This window comes from Emys orbicularis, chromosome 8, assembly GCF_028017835.1.
Source record: "Emys orbicularis isolate rEmyOrb1 chromosome 8, rEmyOrb1.hap1, whole genome shotgun sequence".
Classification (NCBI taxonomy): Eukaryota; Metazoa; Chordata; order Testudines; family Emydidae; genus Emys; species Emys orbicularis.
Genome location: NC_088690.1, coordinates 41,669,888 through 41,697,124, shown reverse-complemented (window position 1 = coordinate 41,697,124; position 27,237 = coordinate 41,669,888). Strand labels below are relative to the sequence as shown.

The 27,237-nt window shown below is 45.8% G+C and overlaps 1 protein-coding gene across 1 annotated transcript; it reads left to right on the top strand.

Moving 5' to 3' along the window:
* Positions 1-24,689: 24,689 nt before the first annotated feature.
* On the top strand, positions 24,690-26,918 carry LOC135882467 (uncharacterized protein K02A2.6-like; the record flags this gene model as incomplete). Its single annotated transcript, XM_065409382.1, is given in 3 exon segments — positions 24,690-24,983; positions 24,985-25,261; positions 25,264-26,918. Coding segments are annotated over 3 exon segments (2,226 nt in total), but the record flags the coding sequence as incomplete, so codon positions are not given.
* Between the last annotated feature and the right edge of the window lie 319 nt (positions 26,919-27,237).

The window sequence follows — 27,237 nt, the reverse complement described above, 5'->3', positions numbered from 1 at the left end:
AATGTTTTGGCACAAAGTGGTCTCGTGAAGTGCAAATGAACAATATCCACAGTGATTAGGAATCTGTGTGTATGGAGAAGGGAAAGAAAAACCCTCACAGTGAAATGCTTAGGTCCTGCTACTAAGCAGGCCATGGACTTTGACCTTGTTTAAACCAGGCTTACTTTGCTAAAACTTAACACTGGTGGAAGTGCTCCAGTGGTAGTGATGGCGGGAATGTAAATGTAGGCAAGATACTGGCAGCCACTGGGATTTTAACCACCATGTCTTCTAGACCTCTTTGATTACATAGTCACTACAATACCTTTGCCCTGTGTTTGCTAGCATTGCCATTGTCAACACCACCACTAGAGCTGCCTTGGCAAAAAAAATTAGGAAAGAAAAGCTAGCAATCACATAGACACACCTATAATGTGGGACGTGTCTCCTTTAGTAAGACTGGTGGGTTGTTGCCCTGATGTGATAATGAGAATATCCACAGTTACATAAAATATGATTTAAAAATTTTGGAGGGACATAAACCGGCATACTTCAGGACATAACCAGGCTCTAGTTGTTGGAGACAAGGTAGGAAGAAATTCCTCCTATGAACAGATTATTTCAAAATTGTCTATTACAGTGTTTCTTATGCCTTCCTCTTAAGCAGCTGATACTGGCTACTACCGCAGATAAGTTAATGGTCTGATCTGGGATGGCAATTCTTCTGTTCCTTTGTCCATGTGCATAGTAGATGGTGCACTGAAGAGACGGTAACTCACACAAATGATAACATCTCTAAGGAAGCTTGGATAGGAGACTATATTTCAGCAGTATGATGACTCAAAGGAAACATGGACTTAAAGACATTTTCTTGGGGAGAGAAAATAAAGGACCAGATTGGGGAGGGCTTCAGTTGAGTGGCCATTTCTCCTTGGGTGCTATCCTCTTCAAAATGGAAAGAAAGATGGCATTACCATTCCCCCCTCTGCACCAACCACTAGTGCTGTCTGGGTTCAGAGGGGTGCATGCTATATCTTCCTGAGGTGTGGGACAATGGCTGCATTCCCGAATAGCTCCATGAGGCATGGTGGTTCCCTGAGTCACAATGTCTTGTGAAGTTCTGTGTAGAGCTATTGGGCTCCACGCTTCCCCTTAGTTAGGGCTATGTCTCATTGACACAGTATGGCCCCACATTTTTAGTGGCCTTACAGTCACCTGTTCTGGCGTATACAGGAAGACTTTAAAGTGAATTGAAGGAAGGTCATAGCCAAAAACATCTAAATCAACAAGAAGGATTGAGACAGCATATTGACTATATGATTATGATGTTGTGCTCACTTGGAAGGAGCTTTGCAAGAAATACACTAACAGTATTCCAGGGAGAATTCAATGTGTAAATGTAAATGACTAAAATGTAGTGGTGGACTCACAAAGTACTTAACAGGATGACTGCAAAGAAATTGCAATAAACGTGATCCCATAGGCCCTAATCATGTCAAATTCCTGTCTGCAGTGGGATTTTTGCCTGAGTAAAATTTGCAGGTTAGGAGCTGTGGTGGGGCAGCTGCCCCACGCACGGAGAGTGTGGGCTGGGGCAGGCCCGGGTGCCTGCATATCCCGGCAGCCAATAAGGGAAAGGCTTGTTGCGAGCCAATCAGAGCCCAGATTGGGGACAGCCAATCAGGGCCCAGCTCAGCCATATAAAAGACTGCTCAGGGAGAGAGCAGTCAGTCTGTCCCAGGCCTTCAGAGGGGAAGGTCTGTCTCCAGAGCTGGGAGGCCAGCACCACGGACAGCGCAGTGCAGGCCAGCCTTGGAGAGCGGGAGAAGGTCCTACTCCGTAGCCTGCCAGGCGGCAGGCCTGGAAGGAAAAGGCCTAGCGGGGAGAAGGGCCGTTGGGGAAGCGGTCCAGAGGAGCAGTCAGAGGAGGAAGGAGAAGGAGGACAGCAAGGCTGTCACTAGAGGGCCTCTGGACCGGGACTCAGAGTAGTGGGCGGGCCTGGGTCCCCCCCCTTCCCCCCTTTTTGTTCCCTTTGGCCATACACTCAGCCATAGGCTGCAGGGAGCGGCCAGCCGGAACCACGCCAGATCCTGGACTGTAGGGATCGGACTTAAAGGTGATCTGGGACTGCTGATCATCCCCCCCCCGGAAGGGGGCGCGAATGGACAGAAGGACACTGTCGGAGGGCAGTGTTCCAGAAAGAGGACCCTGTGCGTCGGGAGCACAGCGCGTCCACACGCCAACCCCTGGCAGGACGACAGACGGGACACTACCAGAAGGAGGCGCTCTACTGGATCGAACCGTTTCCCCGAGACGACCAGTAGGAGACGCTGCGGTGGTGAGTCCCAACCCTGTCACACGTGGTACGAGAAGTGGGGACTGATCCGGACCTGTTAAAAGGTCCAGAGTGTGGGGGTTGCGTCGTGAGCATCCCGCTGACCCCCAAGATGGAGGCCGAGAAGCTCCTGAAGTGGATGCTGGAAAAGCAACAGGAGCAGTCAGCCCAGCAGCAACAGCAGCAGGTGCAAATGCTGCAACAAATGACTAGCTAACAGCAACTGCTGATGACTCAGCACCAAGAGCACCAGCAGCAGCTCCTCCGGGAGTTGGCCGCCCTGCAGCGGGCGCAGCAGGAACACCTGGTACAACAGATGGCCGCGCTATTACGCCCGGCGGGAGGCACCCCTGCCGCACCCATTGGGACCGGACTTGTGGATACCTTGGGGGCACTACCGGTACGCCTCACCAAGATGGGGCCTGAGGACGACCCAGAAGTATTTTTGGTGACGTTTGAGCGGGTGGCGACCGCTGCCCGGTGGCCCTCAGAACATTGGGCCACCTTGCTAGCCCCCTATTTGATGGGGCAGGCTCAGGCCGCATACCGTAGCCTCGACCCCCGGGAAGCCCTCGAGTACGCCTGAGTGAAGGCGGCCATCCTGGACCATACCGGCATTAGCCCGGAGACCTACCGCCAGCGCCTCCGCAAGGAACAGTACCCTCCAGGGGCCCGACCCCGCGCCGTGGCCCAACGCATCTGAGACCACTGCTGGAAGTGGTTAAACCTGGAAGGCTTGACAGGACCCCAGGTGGCGGAGATGGTGGCCCTAGAACAGTTCACCCAGATCCTGCCCCCGGGAGGAAGGGCCTGGGTACGACGGCATCGACCGGCCACCTTGTCAGCAGCGGTGGCCTTGATGGAGGACTACTTATCTGCCGAGGGGGCTGAGGCGCCACCCCGAGCGGCAGGGAACCTTGGTCGCAAGGGCGGGACAGAGAAGGGGAACCTCCGCGGGTTGGGACCCTCCGAACCACTGGCAGGCAACCGCCATGGGCATCCGAGGCCCCCCAACCCCGAGCCCAGACACAAGTTACCACAGGTGACGACTCAGAGGGAGCATCAGCCCCCGGAGCGAGCAGGCCCACTTGGGGGAGGCCCAGGGCCGGCCGAGGCTCGAGAGAGATGCTGGGGTTGTGGACAAGAAGGACATTTTCGATGAGATTGCCCTTTTATGGACTGCAGCTACGGGCAAGTCTGGGTGGCCGGACGAAGGGCTCAGAGGAGAGGGATAGGAAAGCTGGTAGTCCCTGTCCGGGTCGAGGGGACCCCTACAAACGCCCTCGTAGACTCGGGGTGCAGTCAGACCCTCATACGAGAGGGGCTGGTCCCGAACCTTAATCTTTCGGGGCCCCCGATCCACCTGCAGTGTGTGCATGGGGACATCCGCCCGTACCCCACATCCTGGGTCAAAATAGGAGTAGGCTGCCGAGAGGAGGGTCTCCAGGTAGGAGTGGCCCCCAGGCTGGCCTACCCGGTGGTGCTGGGACGGGATTGGCCGGGCTTCGGGGATGTTCTCCTGAGATACCAGCCGCCCGAACCCCGACCAGACAGGACTAAGGCGCCTAGAACGGGACTGCTCGGGCGCAGACCAAGGAGTGATCCCGGCGAGGGGACCTCCGCAACCCCGGAGGCCCCCGTGGATCATCCTGGAGACAGGCCCCGTTCAGTGGAGGACGCCCAAGCAGAACTAGAGCATGACGGGGACTTCTTACAGGAACAACGAGAAGACCCAACCCTATGCAGAACCTGGGAGCTGGCCACCAACTCCGACACCGAGGGGGACATGACGCCACGGCCTCCACAGGGCCCCCACTTTGAAATATGGCGGGACCGCCTGTACCGCATAGCGCAGGAATCCCAGACCCAAGAGACGTTCCGTCAGCTGTTGGTCCCCCGGAGACTGCGATCCGGCCTCCTCCAACTAGCCCACGCGAACCCTTGGGCAGGACACCTGGGGCGCGAGAAGACCCTACAGAGGGTAGCTCGCCGGTTCTTCTGGCCGGGCATACACTGAGAGGTGGCGGACTTTTGTGCATCGTGCCCAGAATTCCAGCGAGCCGGGCCGAAAGGGGTAGCCCGTGCGCCCCTGGTACCCATGCCGGTCGTGGGGGTACCCTTTGAGCGGATTGGGATGGACCTCGTTGGCCCCCTCGAACGAAGTAAGACAGGGAACCGCTTTATCCTAGTGGTGGTGGATTATGCAACGCACTATCCCAAAGCCGTTCCCCTAAAGACAGCGACAGCACCAACCATCGCGAATGAACTAGTAAAGATTTTCGCCCGGGTTGGGATACCCAGGGAAATATTGACTGATCAGGGCACGAACGTGTCCTCCAAACTAATAGCAGAGCTATGTCGCCTCCTCCACATACGGACTCTCCGGACATCGGTGTACCATCCGCAGACCGATGGTCTGGTAGAACGGTTCAACGGCACGCTAAAAGCCATGCTGCGGAAGTTTGTAGAGGAGGACCCCTCGCATTGGGATGCCTTGTTGCCAGCCTTATTATTCGCTATAAGAGAGGTACCACAGGCCTCGACGGGGTTCTCGCCCTTCGAGCTCTTATACGGGAGGCAGCCCAGGGGGATATTGGACCTCCTGAAGGGGGAGAGGGAAGCCCAGGAGACGCGGGTCCTCGGAACCACGCAATATGTGCTACACCTCCGGAAGCGACTCCAAACGTTAGGGGCCTTCGCCCAGGAAAACTTGGAATGGGCCCAGGCATGCCAGGAATGCCTCTATAACCGCGGGACTAGAGGGAGGAAATTCAGCCCAGGCGATCGGGTGCTGCTCCTACTGCCCTCAGCGGAGTCGAAACTCCTGGCCAAATGGCAGGGCCCCTATGAAGTAATCCGACAAGTGGGGCCGGTTGACTACGAAGTCAGACTACCGGGACGACGTAAGGAGACTCGCATTTACCATGTCAATCTTCTGAAGGCCTGGAAAACGCGGGAAGCCCTGTTCATTGGCCCGTCCACCCCAGACTCGAAACTTGGACCCCTAGCGGGAGATATTCCTGACCCCAGACCGGCCACGTTGGGGTCAGACCTCAATCCCAGACAGAGAGGGCACTTACAACGGTTAGTGGAGGAATTTCCGGATGTTTTATCTGCCTGCCCGGGCCGGACGACTCTAATGAGTCATCATATTGCCACCGACCCCGGGAAGAGGGTAAGGGACAACCACCGACCGTTACCCAAGAGAATGTGGGATACAGTCCGGCAGGAGGTAGAGACGATGTTGGAGATGGGAGTGGTGGAGGAATCAACGAGCGAGTGGCGTAGCCCTATCGTCTTAGTCCTGAAGCCAGACGGGACGACCCGGTTTTGCATCGACTTCAGAAAGGTCAACGCTATCTCCCGCTTTGATGCATACCCAATGCCATGGGTGGATGAATTGTTGGAGCGTCTCGGGGGAGCCAGGTATCTGTCAACCATAGACCTAACTAAAGGATACTGGCAGATCCCCCTTACGCCAAACTCCCGTGCGAAGACGGCCTTCCCCACTCCTTTCGGCCTCTTCCAGTTCATAACCATGCCATTCGGGTTACACGGAGCAGCGGCTACGTTCCAACGCTTGATGAACAAGGTCCTCCAACCCCACGACCAATATGCGGCGGCCTACATAGATGATATTGTAATTTACAGCCTCGACTGGGAGAGCCACCTACCACCACCTGGTAGGGGTGTTACAGGCCCTCAGAGCGGTCGGCCTAACGGCTAACCCGTCAAAATGCCACCTAGGGCAAGAAGAAGTGACCTACCTGGGATACATGGTAGGAGGGGGGAAACTAACGCCCCTGATTAGCAAGGTGCAAGCACTCAAAGACGTACCCGTCCCCAAGACGAAGAAGCAAGTGCGTCAGTTTTTAGGATTAGCGGGGTATTACCGCCGTTTTGTGCCAGATTTTGCATCCAAAGCCGCCCCCCTGTCAGACCTGACAAAGAACTCTCAGCCTCAACAGGTACAGTGGTCCGAACAATGTGAGAGAGCCTTTGCCACACTAAAGGAACGGCTCACTCGAGAACCTGTCCTACGACACCCCAACTTCACGAAGGAGTTTATACTTCAAACGGACACATCCGAAGTGGGCTTGGGCGCAGTGCTCTCCCAAGAAATAGACGGGGAAGAACATCCGCTACTATACCTAAGTCGTAAGCTGTTCCCCCGGGAAAAGCATTTTTCGACGATAGAGAAAGAGGCCCTAGCGGTACGGTGGGCTATAAACGCCCTACGTTACTACCTGCTGGGGAATAGTTTTAAGTTGATCACAGACCACGCCCCTTTGCGATGGATCCACAGCATGAAGGACACAAACTCTAGAATTATGCGGTGGTACCTCGCCCTCCAGCCTTACGACTTCCGTGTGTTCCACCGCCCGGGTAAGGCTCATACTAATGCTGATTTCTTCTCCAGGCTGGGAGAGGAGGGTGAGGAAACTGACCGAGATGGGGGATCCTTAGCACAGGGGGAGGTCTGCGAGGGGGCAGCCATGCCCCACCCCAACTCCAGCGGCACCAGGCAGGTGGCCCTGACGGCGGAGGACTCGGCCCGCTCATACTGGGTATGCTCCAAGTGTACAGAGAGTACGAAGGGAGAGGGCATAGCCCAGCCTAGGCAGGCAGCCGTAGGAGAAGAACCTATGCGGAAAGCCCCAGTGGAGGACCAGCCCGCACTCCTGGAGCCGCCAGGAACCGCGACTTCTCCAGGTCGGGGTGGAGCCTCACTGTGGGAGGAACCAGAAGAGGCGGCGGACCTCGAGACCCGTGGAGAATCAGGAGACCTGTGGGACACCCCAGCGTCCGAACTGGTAGGAAGCAACCCGAGGGGAGTGAGAGACTGGTACGTCGGACCCGGTAAGCCTCAGCGTGTTTCGGTGGGACACCCCTCCCCCCCCCCCCCCCCCCGCTGAGACGGCGATGAGGTCGTGTTGCCCTGTGACAAGGGCTAATTCCTTAGACTCTGGCCAGTAGGCTGTGTTGCCCTGGGACAAGGGCTAATTTTCTAGACTTCGGCCCATAGGCCGTGTTGCCCTGGGACGAGGGCTAATTCCTGAGACTCGGGCCAGTAGGCCGTGTTGTCCTGGGACCAGGACTAATTTCCTAGACTTGAGCCAGTAAGCCGGGTTGCCCTGGGACGAGGGCTAATTTCCGGGTTCCAGGCCACTAGGCCGATCAGAACCCCCACCCCACCCCGGGGAAGGTTCTTAAGGGGGAGGGTATGTGGTGGGGCGGCTGCCCCACACACGGAGAGTGTGGGCTGGGGCAGGCCCGGGTGCCTGCATATCCCGGCAGCCAGTAAGGGAAAGGCTTGTTGCGAGCCAATCAGTGCCCAGATTGGGGACGGCCAATCAAGGCCCAGCTCAGCCATATAAAAGACTGCTCAGGGCGAGAGCAGTCAGTCTGTCCCAGGCCTTCAGAGGGGAAGGTCTGTCTCCAGAGCTGGGAGGCCAGCACCATGGACAGCACAGTGCAGGCCAGCCTTGGAGCGCGGGAGAAGGTCCTACTCCGTAGCCTGCCAGGCGGCAGGCCTGGAAGGAAAAGGCCTAGCGGGGAGAAGGGCCGTTGGGGAAGCGGTCCAGAGGAGCAGTCAGAGGAGGAAGGAGAAGGAGGACAGCAAGGCTGTTGCTAGAGGGCCTCTGGACCGGGACTCAGAGTAGTGGGTGGGCCTGGGTCCCCCCCTTTTGGTTCCCTTTGGCCATACACTCAGCCATAGACCGCAGGGAGCGGCCAGCCGGAACCACGCCAGATCCTGGACTGTAGGGATCGGACTTAAAGGTGTGGGACTGTTGATCATTCCCCCCCGGAAGGGGCCGCGAATTGACAGAAGGACACTGTCGGAGGGCAGTGTTCCAGAAAGAGGACCCTGTGCGTCGGGAGCACAGCGGGTCCACACGCCAACCCCTGGCGGGACGACAGATGGGACACCACCAGAAGGAGGCGCTCTACTGGATCGAACCGATTCCCCGAGACGACCAGTAGGAGATGGTGCGGTGGTGAGTCCCAACCCTGTCACACGAGCCATTATCCCTGTTTTTACTTTCCAGAATAGGAAAGTATTTTTCTGCAGGTCGTTAAAGTCAGCTGCCCAATTATCTTATTTCTTTTCAGTGCCTGTGCAACCATTAATTAACTGATGTTGGTGCACTGTAATATATTTTACTTAGTACAAGTAAATAACATGAAAAAGAACAATGCAGGACAGAGCAATAAGGTGCCCAACTAAAGTAAAAGAACATGGGTGGGGGGTCTTTTACACTTGATTTTCATCCTTCTACCTCCAAACTTTTTGTGACATTTATCAATGGCATCTTGTTGATTTCCTTTCTGCAGTAATACTGAAAAGCTTTTGAAAACATATTTTTATAGAAAATTAAAAATCTAAAATTAAAATTTCTCCTTAAATGGCATCCCCCCTTAGTATTTTATCTCATTTATCACTTTAAACTCTTCTACCCACGCAGAGCAAAAAAATCTATTTCTCTGAGTTTTGAACAGTATTCCCTCTATATCTGTCACACACCTTTGCTGAAGTTTCTGCAAAGGCAGCTGAAAAATTGGATTGTCAGCTTTAGGCTTTCATTCTATAGGTCCCCAATGAATACAGGGACAACAAGTAATGTGCACAAAGGAACATTTGTTTTCTTAGCCATTCCTTGTCATAGTAATGGGGTAGTCAAAATGATAAGTGCTTATGATAAAAATGTATAATATCTATCAACATTGTATGGTCCTCTATAAGTAACACAAATTAAATTCACTAGTAGGAATTGGTGTGATCTAGTTCTGGAATTCTTATTTCAAATTTTGACTGCTTCTATAGTCCTTCAAATCACAACCTAAAGGCTTCAGAACTATTCTAATTTAATTATTGATTCTTGCACTGATATTTATTTCTAGTTGTCATGATGACTTTTTGATTAAAAAATACAGGGGACTATCAGGAGAAAATTTGCTGACCCTTAAATATGTTGTGGAAGTCCTATCCATTGAGATATTAAAGACAATGTGCAAAGACTAGAAAATTACTACAGAGAACAATCCTGCATTGGCAGGGGAGGAACTGGATAACCTAATAGTTGTTTTCCATCTCAAACTTCTGTTATTTAATGGGGATAATTATGCATACTGAGATGCTGATAGGTGAAAAGCTACCTGATTCCAGTACAACAGGTTTAGATGGATGTTTGCATATGCACCTGTTGCATTTGCACTTACTATGTTGGAAAGGGGGGGAAAGTTTAAATAAAACCAGTGACATCAAGAAAGTAAGCACTTTTGATACTTTTATGTTCTAAACTATTTTTTCATATGTAAAAAATGTTAAATTAGAATAAACATAAAACAGATGAGGCATCTTATTTTAACAGAAAAAAAAATAGTTTAATGAGATTAAAGGACAAGAGATTTCACTGCAAAGAAACGACATCTGGCTAAGCATGGGGAAATATAAGTGGTATTAAACCACAAGTCAGGCATTATGATTTTGCTATTGCACACTGGTAGTACTTCAGCTATCGCGGAAGTGCTGATCATGATTCCATAGTTAAGATTGACTAAAAGTCTTCAGTTTAACAGGAGCATTTTACATTTATTTTGTAAAAATCCAGTTGAAATGGCAAAATTCAAAACACAGCATATAAACTGTGAGTGGAATTTGAATTTTTCATGGTGGTTTGATGAAAAATGAATTGATAAAGAAAGTAGAATAAGAGCTCAAAAATCACTTCTTTGGGCAATTTTTCACTAGATTGTTTCATGGTACACCCCTTTTGTAAGAAATCTAAGGTGTCCTGGGAGCTGCCTTTGGCCACACTATTGTTCTTCAGAAGCTAATTGCTCAAATAACAATTACAAATTGGTAGTGTTTGTCTATAGAGTATTTTATAACTAGTTTAGCCATATCTAAAAACTTGTGCACCAAGCTGAACCTGCAGAATTTGACGACAAATCAGAGTCAGAGATTCTAGCTCTCACCAAGTACCCTTGTAACCTGGCTTAAGATTTTCCATTAGAGTGCAAGTCTGATTTATTTGGGTAAATATTGCCTTTGGGAGTGTGCTAGGGATGGCAGTGAAAGTCTGATGGAGTGATGGAGTATATTATTGGCAGCATTATAGGCAATATGAAGATGGAAAGGAATGTACAAGTCTTTCCCCTTAACTTCTTATTTCCACACATTTAAGGTTTGGGGTTGATGAGATGTGGCCCTGAGTTCTGCTAAACATTAGTTTTTGTTTGCTAATTAGTATCTTAAGTGGAGTGCAGAGGAACAGCACAAAACCTATATGCTACTTCAGTCCTATTCACATACTAGCACTTCAGATTTTTCTCTTTAATCATAGTCATGCTAGAATCATCTGTAAGTAAGTGGATGCTTTAAACTGGTAATGAACTACTTTTTTATAATTGGTAATATTCTATCCTTGTCAAAAGTGAATTCGGTAAAATAAGTGTTTTGTCAGGAAGAAGGAGATTTATTCCTTTTTTACCCAACACTAATTGGCTTTCACTTGTAAATAAGAAAAACAGTAACTTGAAAAATCCTTTCCATACACATCAAATTTGTGCTCTAGATTTTTTTTTTTAATGCCAGGAACACCTACAATTCCTCTTTTTCAACGTTTTTCTGAAGATTCCAGATTCTCAAATTTCTAATTCTAGAACTGGATTCAGGGCCGGCTCCAGGTTTTCTGCCGCCCCAAGCAGCAAAAAAAAAAAAGCTGCGGCAGCGCAATCGCGCCTCTCCACTCTTCAGCGGCAAGTCCTTCGCTCCAAGAGGGGCTGAGCGACCCGCCACCGAATTGCTGCTGAAGACCCGGACGTGCTGGCCCAATAGTGGCTGGAGTGCTGCCCCTTGGTATTGGCCGCCCCAAGCACCTGCTTCTTTAGCTGGTGCCTGGAGCCGGCCCTGACTGGATTCCAGACTTTTCCTGGGGGAGGGGGAGGATATTTTCTTGCTTGAGAGAACCAGAAAAAACACCTTTAGGCTATATAGGCTATTTATTTCAGATATTAGATTTTCCTAGTCAGTAATAATATGTTGACATTTAAGCTGAAATAATTCAATGGAGTCTTCTGTTCCGACACACCCTTGAGACTTCTGGGGAAATGCACAATACAGCAGAAGATATTTGAGCACTTGCACGGTGCCATTGTGCTAAATGTACCAGAAATACCTTGAAAATGGGAGCTCCTCTGCCTTCTAAATGGATGCAGCATGAAATCCCTCACTGGGAAGGGGAGGGACATGGTCCTGCCTTTTCTCCATCCTTCTTGGGCCATCTTCCACCACCAATGATAATGAGGATCAGTGATCCCAGTCTCATTGTTTCTGGCCCCTATTTAGAGGAGAAGGGTCCTTGAATCCTCATCTCTCCTTTCACTCTTGTGCAGCCATGTAGGGCCAGCCACAATTTAGTGCTGTTAATGCTTTGTGTTCATTTAACTTAATTTTACATCATATGGCTTAGTATATTTATGTAGATTATTCGAGCGCCTTTTTTATTCTTGTTATGCTATCAGTACTCTTTTATAGTATCAATCCAAATAATCAAGATGGAGTTGTAGAATTCTCACAAGGAGTTATTTGGTCAAACCAACCTCTAAGACATAACCAAGCTTCACACCATTAGACTATCTGTCTATATATCCTAGGTACTTATATTTTATTTACTATTTATCTTAGGCACCGTAGTATCCGAGCAGCTCACAATCTTTTGTGTATTTAAACTCACAGCACTTCTATGAGTAAGAGCAGTGCTATTATTCCCATTTTACAGTTGGGGAACTGGGGCACAGAGCGGCTTTGCCTACGTTACACAGCAAGTCTGTGATGGGGCAGGAACTTGAACCCAGGTCCCAGGATAATGCCCTAACCACTGGGACCATCCTTCCTCTCTTTCAGAAGAAAATTCTAGTCTCCAGCCCAGACATATCTATAAAGTATTAATTAGATCCCAGATTATTTTTTCTTCTTGAAAAAAGGAAGAAAAAAGGAAGTAGCATGAAATAGCCACAAGATAGAAAGCTCCATTTTAATGACAGCAAACTTCTGCTATTCAGAGCCTTCATTTACACTGCATCATTAGAGGTTGCCTAGACACGGTATTAGAATCTACATACATGATCTTTGCAGGGCAACATCACTTGGCTGATGTATTGTAAAGTAATGTACAAAATATGCTGCCAATTATAAGTCCCATGTGGGGAAATTTTGTTTTTGTTTATTTTTAATTACCAGCATTGCAACTATTTTCAGCCTACAATATTCAAATAATTTAGAGACTGTAAAAAAGGATTAATGGGGTATGAATTACTATCAGGTCTTAATAAATTATTAGAGGAAATTAGCCAGTTTCCCCCCACAAATCATTTCTGAACAATCTGTTTTTTATATATATTATAAAATTGCTGCACTGGGGTAGACACTTTGCACAACAACTCATTAACCGTATATCAAATATTTTCTTAATTTTAAACTCACTACCCTATCATTAAGAGATTGGCAAAATTGATTTATGAGTACTCCTGCTAGGGTTTTACAAAAATAGCATTTTTTTTAAATATACGTGGAAAGAGATTTGCATTTTCACAGCTGTAACTCAAAAAATTAATTTTTAATTAAATAATGAAATGGCATTTTGAATGGCCATGTCTTTTGATGCAAAAATTATTCTTTATTATATTTCAAGTTGGACTGCACAGGAGTGAAAGGCCCTGGGCTAGTGTTACAGCCTTCCATATATGGCCCTGGGGAAGGGTTAGGGTTCAGACAAGTAGGGCTTGCCAGGCTGAGTTTAGCCAGGGCCGGCTCCAGGCACCAGGCAACCAAGCACATGCTTGGGGCGGCACCTGGTAAGGGGCGGCCAATCTTGGGGTGGCGGGGAGCGGCGCGGCATTCCGCAGGGGGTGCGGGCTCCGGCGGCGCGGCGCTCGGGGGGGGGGGGGTTCCGGCGGCGCGGCGCTCGGCGGGGGGGGTTCGGGGGGGGGCGGCGCTTTTTTTTGCTGCTTGGGGCAGCAAAAAAGTTAGAGCCAGCCCTGAGTTTAGCACGGTGGCCATAAGGAAAGCCTGATTTAGGTCTGGAGTTGGGGCCAGGAAGGGAAGGAAATAATAGATTTCATATTGAAACATCTGAAATGTGAAGATTAAGGAAAGAGAGGAATTGTTTGGGATGATACAAAAGGGTAAATCTAGTAGTAATGGGATGAAATTAAGGGACTGGATTGCTCCATCCCTTGGAAAAAGGAAAGGGATTCATGAGAAGGAATTGCCACTATACAGACGCCCCCCGGCTTACGCAAACATGACATACGCAAATCTGCACTTAGGAAAAAAGTTCCGTAAGCTAGAAATAGGAGGGTTTTTTGTTTTTGTTTTTGTTTTTGCGTAATTGTCGGGTATATGTTTCCGATTTACGCAAAATTCGAGTTACGCAAGGCGTTTCAGAATGGGTTTTATCACTCCTTTTTCTTATTGTGAAAGCACTGTACTGTCATGGAAGAAAGAATGTGCCATCCTTAGTTTTGTGCCGCAATTTCCTTTTGGGGGAGCTATGGCAAGCAGCAGGGAACTTGCTCCCCCCTCCCTTAATCTCTCTGACTAGAGTCAATTTTGAGGCAGAGTTGCTCTCTAGGAACCAGCCATTAGCATTGGGCTGAGATTCCTGAGGGATGTCAGCATGCTGTTTGTGATCACCTTTGTCCCAGGACTGATGTGTACACTGTAAAGTAAACAAGTTGCATTAAGAATGTATATACCGATTTTGCATCACTGATTTTTCCTCCAACAGAAAATTTGACTGTCAGGTCACAGACAACTGCCACTGCAACCATATTTTTAGAGATTGTCTGATACTATTCCATTAGAGGAGGTGGGATTTGTCTGCTCCCCACAAAACAGGCTACGGTACCTGCTCCCTGCTAGGGTTATCTGCCTCCACTGCGGCTCTGGCCCTTCTCTACTTTGATGGAACTGTGCCACCGGGGACTTTCCCTGGCCTGATGGTCCTTACTTAAAGGAGTTTTCCCACCTTGGATAATGCTCCATAGAAAAGAAGGTCCACAAAGTCACAGGGGAACAATGTGCTTCCTTGCCCTTGCACTGCTCCCTCAGCCCACCGAGTCTGCATGTGCTTTCACTGTACAATTTCTGGCCCAGCAAAGGGAAAGGGGCAATGATGCTGCAGAGGTGGATGAGGTTGATTGGAGGTGAGGGGTGAAATCTGTGCTTGTCCCTCTGGTTCTGGAAGGTATGATCCCCATTGAGGAAAGGAAAAAATAGACTGCATAGGTCACCCTATCCCATTGCTTTTTAGTAGCCTCCTTAAAAATCAAGAACCCACAATTAGTAAAAACTTTATAAACTTGAGATCTAATAATCTCTCCCAGGAAGTGTTGGAAGCCCTATCAGCTGAATCATTTAAGCAAATTAAGCAAATTACAAGAAAAATATACAACTCTGGCAGGCAGGGAGATAGACTAGATGACCTGATATTTCTTTTCTATCTCATATTTCAGTGATTCACAGAGCATATGATCAAATATTTTGTTATTGTTGGTGTCAGGAGCTTGCAGACCGCCTTCAGCAGCCTTGTTACAAAAGCAGTTATCTTGAGCACAGGAAAAGGTTGCACATATTTTTGGATGCTTCTCAACCTGGAACAGTGAACAAATCTTGCAAGTTTCAGTAAAAACTGAACACTCCAAGGGGGCCGGGGAGGAAATAGTTTGATTTCCCCTTTCCCCTGGGAGGAAAAATTTCATGCATGGTTTTAAATATAAGCAAAGAGTCATTGTTCAGTGTTAAAGACTACAATAACGTGTTAGTTGCCCTTTTTGAGACCTGGTCCATTGTGTCAGGCTGTCTCCACAGAGATGTAGACATGGTTTCCTTTTCTTCCTTTTCTGTGTAAAGTGATTTATTTTTAGAACTCAAGTGTAAATGATTGACAGTGGTCCTTCTTTTTCTACAACTTAGGCTGCCTAAATTGTACAACATAAGACAGGAAAAATACCTGTTGAGGAAAATAAAACTATAACAAATAGTGAAAATGTTGCAACAGATCTACCAGTATAAATATACTAGTTAAAATTTAAACAAACAAACAAGCAGAAAAACACAAGCTATGAAACCATTTTCTATAATAGATTTCATGCTGTATTATGAAGCAACTTCACTTATTACATATATTACTCCTGGAGTAGCCAACATCTGAAATTCATTTCACTGCTATAAATCTATCTAATTTGTATCGTTACCGTAATTCATTTCTAGTGTATTTTGATTTCTGTGTTACTGCAACTTGCAGTTAACATTAAAGCACTTGAGTTTCTTAATTCAATTCAGTGCATTGTGGTGCTTCATTGAGTAATCATTCCAATTAGAAAAACAGTAGCTATTTCAAGCAGAGGAGTGCTGAAAGATAAGGGGTGGGGGAGGTTACCCATAGATTCTTTTCCTGGGTATTAGAACGTACATTTCAGTGAGATTCCTGCTGTGAGACAGGCAGCACAGTGTTATGACACTGAGATATTATGTACCCTGGTCATGTGAAAATGGTAAAGAATCACAGTAAGAGTCATTTTCTTCCCTCAACAAACAAGAAATTTTATTAGAATAAGGAAAACAGTAATGATCGAAAATTTCTCTCTCTCTCTCTCTCCTTCACTATAGAGTTCTGGTCTTCTTGCCTCCGTACAAGTTATGAAGAAACAGAACTCACTCACACACCTCAGAAATTCCAACTTTAGGGGTAAACATATTTTCCTGCAGTTTTCCATTCTGTACTCCAGCACTTTTTGAGGCTGGACAAAACATACAGTGTGCACTAGGGATCTTTCTGTACCTCTTGATATCTGGACTCCCAAAGGCCAAGGGGCCAAATGAGCTGCAAGCGCTGCTAGTCCTTTGAAGTTCCGTAAGCTGCCTGGGTTGTGAACGCTGTAACAATTCCCCTTCTTAACTGGTGAAGCCATATCTCTTGCTTCAGGCTTCCTAGACTGCTGACTCTTCTCACCATGTGTGAGGGAAGAGGGAGTGAGACAATAAAGTTAGTGTTTGGACTAAGGAAAAAGGCAGCTGAGACACGTTCCTGTTGTCAGAAGGGACAAGAATTGCCTCTGATTAAATAAAATACCATCTGCTAGCTTCCTCCTAAATTCTATCGCTTGCCTCAGCTGATTGAAATTTCAAGTTGGCAAAGTTCATCAAAATGCAGAATGCCACCAACATCCAAATCTTGGGAATTTTGTTTGAGGGACTTGTCCCTTGACATAGAAGACCACCATTGGTCATCTGAGAGAGATTATGAAAGATGTCAGGAGGGATTAGTGAATCTGAATGGAATAAATCTGAATTCACTAAAATATTGTGCATTCAAAAATTGGACTCAAAATGTTTGGTATATGTTCTGCTTGGGAGAGTATATTGTAGTATCAGAAGGCTTAACACTACATGTACTTTAAAAAAAAACAACTACATACCAGTTTCACTATAGTTAAACTTCAAGTATTTTGTATTAAAAATAATTCTGTATATGTTCTTATGATGCAACAATCACTGTGGTATCTGTTAACATCATGTCACTGTTTTTACAGCATAGTTCACATACACACAATATTAGTGAAAACAGGCATTCAAAAGGAATGTCTCTGTGTATGTATAATGTGCACAGCTGGATATATAGTTTACTTCTGAAGCATGGGATACTGGCCACAAGTAGGGGCAGTATATTAGATATGTCATGACTGGTCCTATGTTTCTGTGTAAATACAAATGTTAAATCCATGAATACGACTATGAATGTCAGAAACCATGCACAGGTAACTTGAACATTTATCAGTATTCCATTCTGTGCAGGACTATCTTGAAAACTCTAACTTACCTCAGTGTTTTCAGGAGGACATTTTCATGATTATGATCAAAGATGTTTGGAATTGAGAAATCTAGTGTGGCCAGCTCTAGCAGAAATAGCTTTTCTGCCATCATTAATTAGAGCACACCTCCAGTGCTGCTGACTGCTTTGTTACAGACAGAAAACTCTTGGTTGTAGAGTTAGTAGTGAACCACTTATGTTTTTAGAGATCAGTGTGGAACATTTCCAAAATTACAATCATTCATTCCTCTAATTTACACCTTAGAGGATGTGGCTGACCATGTTGGCATTGAGGATAACTACAATTATACACTGAGTGAATTACTTTCTCTCTCCCCTTCTGAGAACATCTGCAGATGACTCACCTAGCAGTTTGGTTGAATTGGGAGAGAATCCAATAAAGAGAGAGAAAGTCCAAAGATGTTGCAGAGATTGCATTTAATCTCCTCTCCTCGTGTTTTTTTTATTTCTTATCCTTTATGAAGGAATGCTTAATGCTGATGAGACATCTTTGGATCATCTCCAGACAATCATTTTTTTTTTTTAATTCATGGTATATTCTGCCACTTTCAGGGTAACTGCACCTGTATTTCCCCTTCTGTCATTCCTCGACGGCACCCATTTAAAGGTTTCTTGCTCCCAGCCACCACCTCTCCTGGGCTGATACCTGCATCTCACTCTCTTCTGACTGGGGTTTTTAAAGCTTCACAGCTCTCTGATCTACACTGTGATAGGCCAGCACCTATGCTTTGCTTTCCCTCTGAGGGCTATGAACAGTGTATTGCCAGCAGTTATGAGTTACTACACAACTCTATCTAAGCAAGCCCATTTATTTTTAAGGTAGAAACATTACAGAGAAAGCATATAAAAGAACCTACATGCATACTGAAGAACTTACCAGAGGTAACCCCCAGTTCCAACCTAGGGCTCTGGTAGGTGTCCGTCCCTCCAAGCCCACAACTGATTTTTCCCTTAGTTACAAGTTCATATCAGTCTTTAGATCAGGAACCAGAATGAAGACACGGAATCAATTTAAACCCAGACTATTTATTCCAAAGTCCTTTCTTTGTCTATTGGGCTCTGGAGAATCCAGTTTGAACCAAAATATGTAAGCCAGGAGGTGGTACTACCTGTTCCTGAGCTCTATTTCACCTTTGCTAGCCAGTCTTTTCCTTTGCCTAGTTCTTGTAGTCACATGCTTTCATTGACCATTTTCCTCACCCAGCAATCTCCCCTCCAAGTTCTCCAGTCCAGCTTGCATCTGCAAGTCTTGGCTTTTCCCTTCAACCTTCTTTTGCCTTTGTTCCATCATCTGCTTGAACCCACTTCAAAACATAACCATAGCTCCCATCTGCATCCCCAAGCCTCGGACCTTCTCTTCCATCAGCTCTATCAGGCGGCACTTCATACACTATAGGATAAATTAAGAAAGTTAAAAATTAAATAAATGGAACAAAAATCTATTAATATACCACCAAACTTACAAACTTGGTCTCCTCTCACTCCTTCCACTGTACAGCATAAAACACACTTGTAATCAAGTAAGTGCTGAAGCTTTAAAGGTTTTATTTGGTACTTAGATACTATGGTGAAATATAAATAAGCAAGTAGGTAGATTATAGATAATAGAGGTAACACCTCAGAAACAAACGTTTGGGCTACAATTTTCCTTGCTTGGTCTTTTCCTAAAGCTGATGATTGATTGATTGATAGATATAAATTCTAAGACAAATCCCTTCAGCTGTTTATAATTAAGAGTGTGAAAAATGATGGGTTTCCTTGTTTTAATATTTTAGTCACACATTTCAGCCAGGGCTGCAACAAAAAATGGCTAAAATGTGAAACTCTTGAGAAATGCATACTGATCATGAACATTAGAATATTTCCTTAAAACTACAAGTACACATACATACATAGCCACAGCTGTGCTGCACAAACCTGCATGGCTAACTAAGGCATAGTCACAGCAACCCACAGAGAACACCAAAAGGCATTCCGTTCATGAGCGTCACATGATCCTTCCCTGTATGTGCCTTACTTTGTAGGCTCGAAGAGTAGTTGGGGCTTGCTGTTCTACCTCTTACAAGATAGAGTCATCCCTGAACTACCCAGAATGCAAGGTTGACCATGACCCATGCCATGTTTTAAAGTTATTAAAAGTTGCATAGTGTTTGTTTGCTAACACCCTTTACAAAATCCAGCTTTCTTTCTAGTCTAATAAGGGCCAGAAGGCACAGTGCACCGTGGCTTCTTGGATGCTCAGCCCAGTGTCACTGCAGTGCACCTGCATGGCAGAGTTCTCATACAGCATGGAGCTTTCCACACACCATGCAGAAGCATAACAGCTCCCTTCCCTTGTGGCCATGCTGGTGTATACACATGTGTACAGTGAAGAAACTGTTCATATCTGAAGGGTAGGAGGGTGTGACCAAGCTCTGTGTCCCTAAGCATGATCCAATTGCCACAATTGTGGCTTGCAGCAGCCATTTTTCTAAGTCTTTCATTATTTCTACTCCATCCCAGGAGTTCTGCTTGAATGCAGAAACACAGACAAAAGGAATGGAAGCTTTTGACTGGAACTAGCAGCACACCCTACTGCTGCTGCTCAGTTCATTCCCTTCTGAGGTCTCTTGAAAAAGTTAGGGAAGCATCACAGAATGGAGGTCAGCACTGTAAGCGTAACCAAGAGAAGTGAGTCATGGGGGAGGGATTTCAAAGAGATGGAAATGAAAGAAGATTAATTTCCTTTCCCTATTTAAAGTGTCAGATGGGTCATTTTTATGAGGGACCCTATGTAAGCAAGAGAATTCAGTTAGAGCTCCTCTAAGAAAAGCATATACTGAGCAACTACTACAGTATTTAGTCCTAACTCATCTCTATTATCACAGCTAAGGGTCCAAATGGAATTAATTGATAAACTTAACATTAACAAGTCACCGGGACCAGATGGCATTCACCCAAGAATTCTGAAAGAACTCAAATGTGAAGTTGTGGAACTGTTAACTAAGGTTTGTAAGCTGTCCTTTAAATCAGCTTCTGTACCCAATGACTGGAAGTTAGCTAATGTAACGCCAATATTTAAAAAGGGCTCTAGAGTTGATCCTGGCAATTACAGACCGGTAAGTCTAACGTCTGTACCAGGCAAATTAGTCGAAACAACAGTTAAGAATAAAATTGACCGAAACGTAGAAAAACATAAACTGTTGAGCAATAGTCAACATGGTTTCTGTAAAGGGAAATCGTGTCTTACTAATCTATTAGAATTCTTTGAAGGGGTCAACAAACATGTGGACAAGGGGGAATCCAGTGGACATAGTGTACTTAGATTTCCAGAAAGCCTTTGACAAGGTCCCTAACCAAAGGCTCTTATGTAAATTAAGCTGCCATGGGATAAAAGGGAAGGTCCTTTCATGGATTGAGAACTGGTTAAAAGATAGGGAACAAAGGGTAGGAATTAATGGTAAATTCTCAGAATGGAGAGGGGTAACTAGTGGTGTTCCCCAAGGGTCAGTCCTCAGACCGATCCTATTCAACTTATTCATAAATGATCTGGAGAAAGGGGTAAACAGTGAGGTGGCAAAGTTTGCAGATGATACTAAACTGCTAAAGATAGTTAAGACCAAAGCAGACTGTGAAGAACTTCAAAAAGATCTCACAAAACTAAGTGATTGGGCAACAAAATGGCAAATGAAATTTAATGTGGATAAATGTAAAGTAATGCACATTGGAAAAAATAACCCCAACTATATATACAATATGATGGGGGCTAATTTACCTACAACAAGTCAGGAAAAAGATCTTGGAGTCATCGTGGATAGTTCTCTGAAAATGTCCACGCAGTGTGCAGAGGCAGTCAAAAAAGCAAACAGGATGTTAGGAATAATTAAAAAGGGGATAGAGAATAAGACTGAGAATATATTATTGCCCTTATATAAATCGATGGTACGCCCTCATCTCGAATACTGCGTACAGATGTGGTCTCCTCATCTCAAAAAAGATATACTGGCACTAGAAAAGGTTCAGAAAAGGGCAACTAAAATGATTAAGGGTTTGGAATGGGTCCCATATGAGGAGAGATTAAAGAGGCTAGGACTCTTCAGCTTGGAAAAGAGGAGACTAAGGGGGGATATGATAGAGGTATATAAAATCATGAGTGATGTGGAGAAAGTGGATAAGGAAAAGTTATTTACTTATTCCCATAATACAAGAATTAGGGGTCATCAAATGAAATTAATAGGCAGCAGGTTTAAAACAAATAAAAGGAAGTTCTTCACACAGAGCACAGTCAACTTGTGGAACTCCTTACCTGAGGAAGTTGTGAAGGCTAGGACTATAACAGAGTTTAAAAGAGAACTGGATAAATTCATGGTGGTTAAGTCCATTAATGGCTATTAGCCAGGACGGGTAAGGAATGGTGTCCCTAGCCTCTGTCTGTCAGAGGGTGGAGATGGATGGCAGGAGAGAGATCACTTGATCATTGCCTGTTAGGTTCACTCCCTCTGGGGCACCTGGCATTGGCCACTGTCGGTAGACAGGATACTGGGCTAGATGGACCTTTGGTCTGACCCGGTATGGCCTTTCTTATGTTCCAAATGCACATAAGTTCCTGTTTCTATTACACTATCTATTGGAGAAATAATAGTACCAATCAGAGCTTGTTTCCCTAACTGGTGTTGTCATTATATCAGATAACTATCAGAAGGAGCAGAAATTATCTGTTTTGCATATTGTTGGCTGTTTTCATCTTTTGCTTGTCAAATGTTGCCATACTACAGACAGGGCTGCCACCATTTATTATTAATTTACCCCTCAGCAAAACAAAGGTACAGGGTGTACTAAATGTAAAGCTAAAGTGACCAAGTCCTGTATTCAACTAAAATAAATATATCATTGTCACTTTGAAATCAGTGTTCTGTAGCATTGTTTCCAGGTATTAGTTGGTGGTTAAAGGTGAAAGGGAAAGAAAGCTCATTGACTTTCCTTGTGTATATATCTTTACTGATTTTAACCTTGCATGTAAAAGGTCAAGCATAAAATTATTTCCTCAGAGCAGCTGTCTTCAGAGGTTTGAATTAACATAAATGGAGAGCACCACAGGAAAAAAAAAGTTCATTTTACTTTTAATTGGATTAAGATAAATCTCCTCCATATTGTGAGGGTGAGTTTACACCATAGTAGAAAATGCTAGGGATTAATTTATGGGCCTCTGTCTGGTTTTTGACTAATAACATATTGATTATGTCAGTAAGATATGCAGAGTGTTTGTCAGAAAAAGAGACACTCTGGAACTGAAAATCGCTAGCATATCTGACATGATCAAAGCTAGATTAGTATTATTAAAGAGCTGTAAGTGAATTGCAGCATACCTTGGAAGCACAGAATTTCATGTCACATGTCTTGGTGCAGATATCATAACCGGTTGCAATACCCAACACAAGGTTGAGTGACTGATTTGTGTAGTTTTGGGGGGCGGGGGTTCCCCCTGTTTTGTGTATGTTCCAGCAAACATATTGAACTACCACAGTTTAATCCCTGCAGAGTCTGCAGGTGGTATTGTCCTTGCATTGAGGAGTTATTAAATTCTTAAGGTCACATAAAAAAAAGGTTCCATTAAATTGAGTTAATAAAAACATTGGGCAAAGGTTTGCAAAGAGTGTAGATGTCAAAGCTTTGGGAATTGGAGTGTCTCTTATGATATCAAGCTAAAAGAATAATTTAAAACACATCACAATATGAAGATGTTTAAATGCAGCTTGTGTGATGTTTTGGCTTGGATGGCTAGAGGCACTTGTTTTGCTGAAGAGAAGGTCCTTTTTAGCTTTCATTTTTTTCATTAGGAATGGTTTCTGGCACTTTCTCTTGACAAAAATCTTTCAATTTTTACTTCCTGCAAAGCTATACTTCCTTCCCTTGCTCGCTCACTTGCTCTCTCTCTCCCTCTCACTACCCCCACATGTATATGCAGAGAGAGAGAGAGAGAGAGAGAACGATAAATAAGTGTGTATAAAAATGTAGATTAGATATATACATCCATTTGTGATCTGTTGTTAACCCCTATTTTTTATTTGGAAAGGACAGTTGAAACTGTTGTGTATTTGATTGTCGTGGTAATAGAATCTTGTGTTGCTATGGCAACTGAGTTAGATTATTAGGGGATAGCCCAGCCTCTTTTGGCTGGCTGTTGGTTAGTTCTGTGTGTAGCAATAAATGGCTGCTCCAAGGTTTACAGTTCTCTGTGTCTCCAGTGATTTCTTCCTAAAACTGTTGTCCCCAAGGATATAACAACGTGGCGACGAGGGTGGGATATCTGTGCTGCCCCAGCAACAGAAGGAAGTAGAAGTTAAGGTACAAAAACCAACAAACAAACCTTGTTTGCTGCTGGAAGGGGGTGAGAACTGGCTTGTTTGCTCTGACTGTGCAAACTGAAACTAAAATCATGGCTACACTTACAGGGCCACTGGAACCTTTTGAGGAAACTATAGTGCAATGGCATGTATACACTGAGCATTTTGAGCTTTTTGTTATTACAAATGACATTACAGAAGAGAAGAAGGTGCCAATATTCTTAAGTGTTGTAGGGACTAAGACCTACTCCCTGCTACGCAGCTTACTACACCCTGTTAAGCCAGAGACTAAATCTTACAGTGACATTGTGGAAATCCTGGGGTCCCATTTTTCTCCAAAACCATTGGTAATTGCTGAAAGATATAGGTTCCACAAAAGAGACCAGAAAGAAGATGAAACAGTTGTACAATTTGTAGCAACTTTGAGAAAGCTTGCAGAACACTGTGAATTTAAGGAGATGTTAAATGATGCCCTGCGTGACAGGTTAGTGTGTGGCCTGCACAGTGAAGCTATACGGAAGCACCTATTCACCGAGGCTCAGCTTACCTTACAGAAGGCCATTGATATTGCTGTCTCCATGGAACTGGCTACAAAGGAGGCACAATCCATTGGTGCATCCCCTAGGGGGCATAAGGTGTCATAAGAACCTACCCACAAAACTGTGGGGAGTCAGGAATGTTACCGCTGTGATAAGCCGGGTCACCCTGCATCAGAATGCTGGTGTAAGGACCTGGTGTGTCGACACTGTGGCAAAAAGGGACACATTGTGTGTGCCTATAAACAAAAGAAAAAGAGGCCTGTGGTCTGGCCGACCAAAAAGGGAAATCTGCATACCCTAGAGCAGACCCAGGATGACCAAGGAGATACCTCCTCACAAGAAGAAGAGCCACTCCACATTTTGTCTTTGGCAGTGGGCTCACATGAATACTGGGTAACCCCGTTGTTGGACGGCAAACCTATACGCGTGGAACTGGACACCAGTGGAGCCATTTCGCTGGTCTCAGAGACTGTGTATAAAGAAAAGCTACAGCATCTTCCGCTTAAAGCAACAAAAACAGTGCTGAAGACATATATGGGATGTTAAGGTGGAGCTCAATGGACAGGCTGCTAAATTGCCACTGTTTGTGGTTAGAGGTAATTACCCAGCCTTAATGGGTAGGTCTTGGCTTAGGAAGATCCAGCTGAATTGGGCAGAAGTGCACCAAGTGACTAAAGAAGAAACCGGTCTGACCACTATACTAAAGAAACATGCTGCTGTTTTTGGAGAGGATCTGGGAAGTATGAAGGGAATCACTGTGACATTGAACATTAAACCTGACAGTCAACCAAAATATCTGAAAGCCAGAACTGTGCCATATGCCATCAGGCCAAAAGTTGAAGCAGACCTGGAGCGCCTGGTCACAAATGGAGTCCTAATACCAGTTACCCATAGCCCATGGGCAACTCCCTATTGTTCCAATAGTGAAGAAAGATGGCTCCCTCCAGATTTGCGGTGATTTTAAAGTTACTGTCAACCCAGTGTTATGTGCAGAGCAATACCCGCTTCCCCACATCGATGACCTCTTCGCAGAACTGGCTGGGGGACAAAAGTTCAGTAAGATTGATCTGAGTCAAGCATATTTACAGATGCACGTTGATGAAAAGTCCCAAGAGCTGTTGACTATTGTGATGCATAAGGGGCTTTATCGATACTGTCGCCTACCCTTCGGAATAACATCTGCTCCCGCCTGTTACAGAGGGCTATGGACCAGATCTTGTGTGGCTTGCCAGGAGTCCAGTGCTATCTGGATGACATCCTGGTCACTGGAAGGAATGAGGAGGATCACCTAAAGAATTTAGAGGCTACCCTACAAAGACTGGAAGAGTATGGACTGTGAGTCCGCAAAGACAAGTGTGAATTCTTCCAGCCCTCTGTTGAATATTTGGGACAACTCATTTATGCTACAGGTCTTCGTAAGGCCCCTGCCAAAGTTAAGGCTATCGTGGAGGCTCCCCCTCCTCGAAATGTTAGCCAGCTTTGCTTGTTTCTAGGACTATTGAACTATTATGGAAAGTTTATCTCACAGTTAGCCACACTGCTAAAACCACTTCACAAACTCCTTGGGCAGAACAAGGCCTGGAAGTTGACTGAAGCCTGTGATGTTGCATTTAACAAAGCTAAGGATGCATTGCTAAATTCTGAAGTTCTGACGCACTTTGATCCATCCTTACCCCTACAGTTGGCCTGCGATGCATCCCCTTATGGAGTGGGAGCAGTCGTGTCACACATTATGCCTTCGGGAGAAGAGAGACCTATTGCTTTTGCTTCACGCACTCTAAGCAAAGCAGAAACTAACTATGCCCAAATCGAACGTCAGGCAATAGGAATCGTTTTTGGAATTCGGAAGTTTCATCAGTACCTGTTCGGACAGAAGTTTACTCTTCTCATAGACCATCGATCCCTGACTTCAATTTTTGGACTCCACACAGGCATTCCTCCATTAGCCGCTAGTCGTATGCAACGGTGGGCATTGTTGCTTTCCGCGCACACATATGAAATCAAATATCGGAAATCCACTCTGCATGGCAATGCGGATGGTCTCTCAAGGCTGCCTTTGCCAGTCAACCGTCGAGATATTGCCCAGAAGGAAATCTTTTACTTTGAACAGGTAGATAATACACCCATCACCGCTATTCAGGTAAAGAAGGCAACTCAAGTTGACCCAATATTGTCCCAGGTTATGGACCTGGTGATGCATGGAACATCTCGACGAACCTCTCTGGTCTTACGTGACCTTGTTACCTACATGTCCAGGAGGACGGAGTTATCAATCCAATCTGGTTGTTTGTTGTGGGGGAGACGTGTCATTATCCCACCACCACTGAGATCACAGATGTTAGAACAGCTCCATTCCGGTCACTGTGGAATAGTGCGCATGAAGGAAATTGCACAAAGCTATTTTTGGTGGCCTGGGTTGGACAGTGCTATTGAAGAGGAGGCAAGAGCTTGTATGTCATGTCAGGGTGTGAGGCATGCACCCCAGTGGGCACCCCTACATCCATGGGACTGGCCTGAAAACCCGTGGCAACATATTCACTTTGACTTCGCTGGCCCCCTTGAAGGAAGCATGTTCTTGGTGGTGGTAGATGCCCATTCTAAATGGCCAGAAGTCTCTCTAATGCAGTCCACTACTGCAGAGAGTACTATCCAAAAACTACGAGGACTCTTTAGTCGTTTCGGTCTGCCAGAACAACTTGTGAGTGACAATGGACTGCAGTTCGTCTCTCAGGAGTTTCAAAAGTTTATGAAGGCAAATGGGATACACCACATAACTTCAGCACCATATCATCCATCCACCAATGGATTAGCTGAAAGATTTGTGCAGACAATGAAACAAGCTTTGAAATCGGCAAGGGGACAATTATCCATTCAAAAGCGTCTGGACACCTTCTTACTATTCTACAGAAACACACCTCATGGTACGACCAAGGCATCCCCGGCCTTTCTAATGATGGGATGACAGCTGTGGACTTGCTTTGATCTGCTGAAACCTTCTGAACCCCAACAAATTGTGCAACGTCAGCAGCAAGATCAAGTCATCAGGCATGCACCCAGAGCAAAAGACCGAACCTTTAGCCCGGGACAACCAGTTTTGGCTCGGAATTATACTTCTGGAGCTAAATGGGTCCCTGCCACTGTCATCGCTCAAACGGGACCTG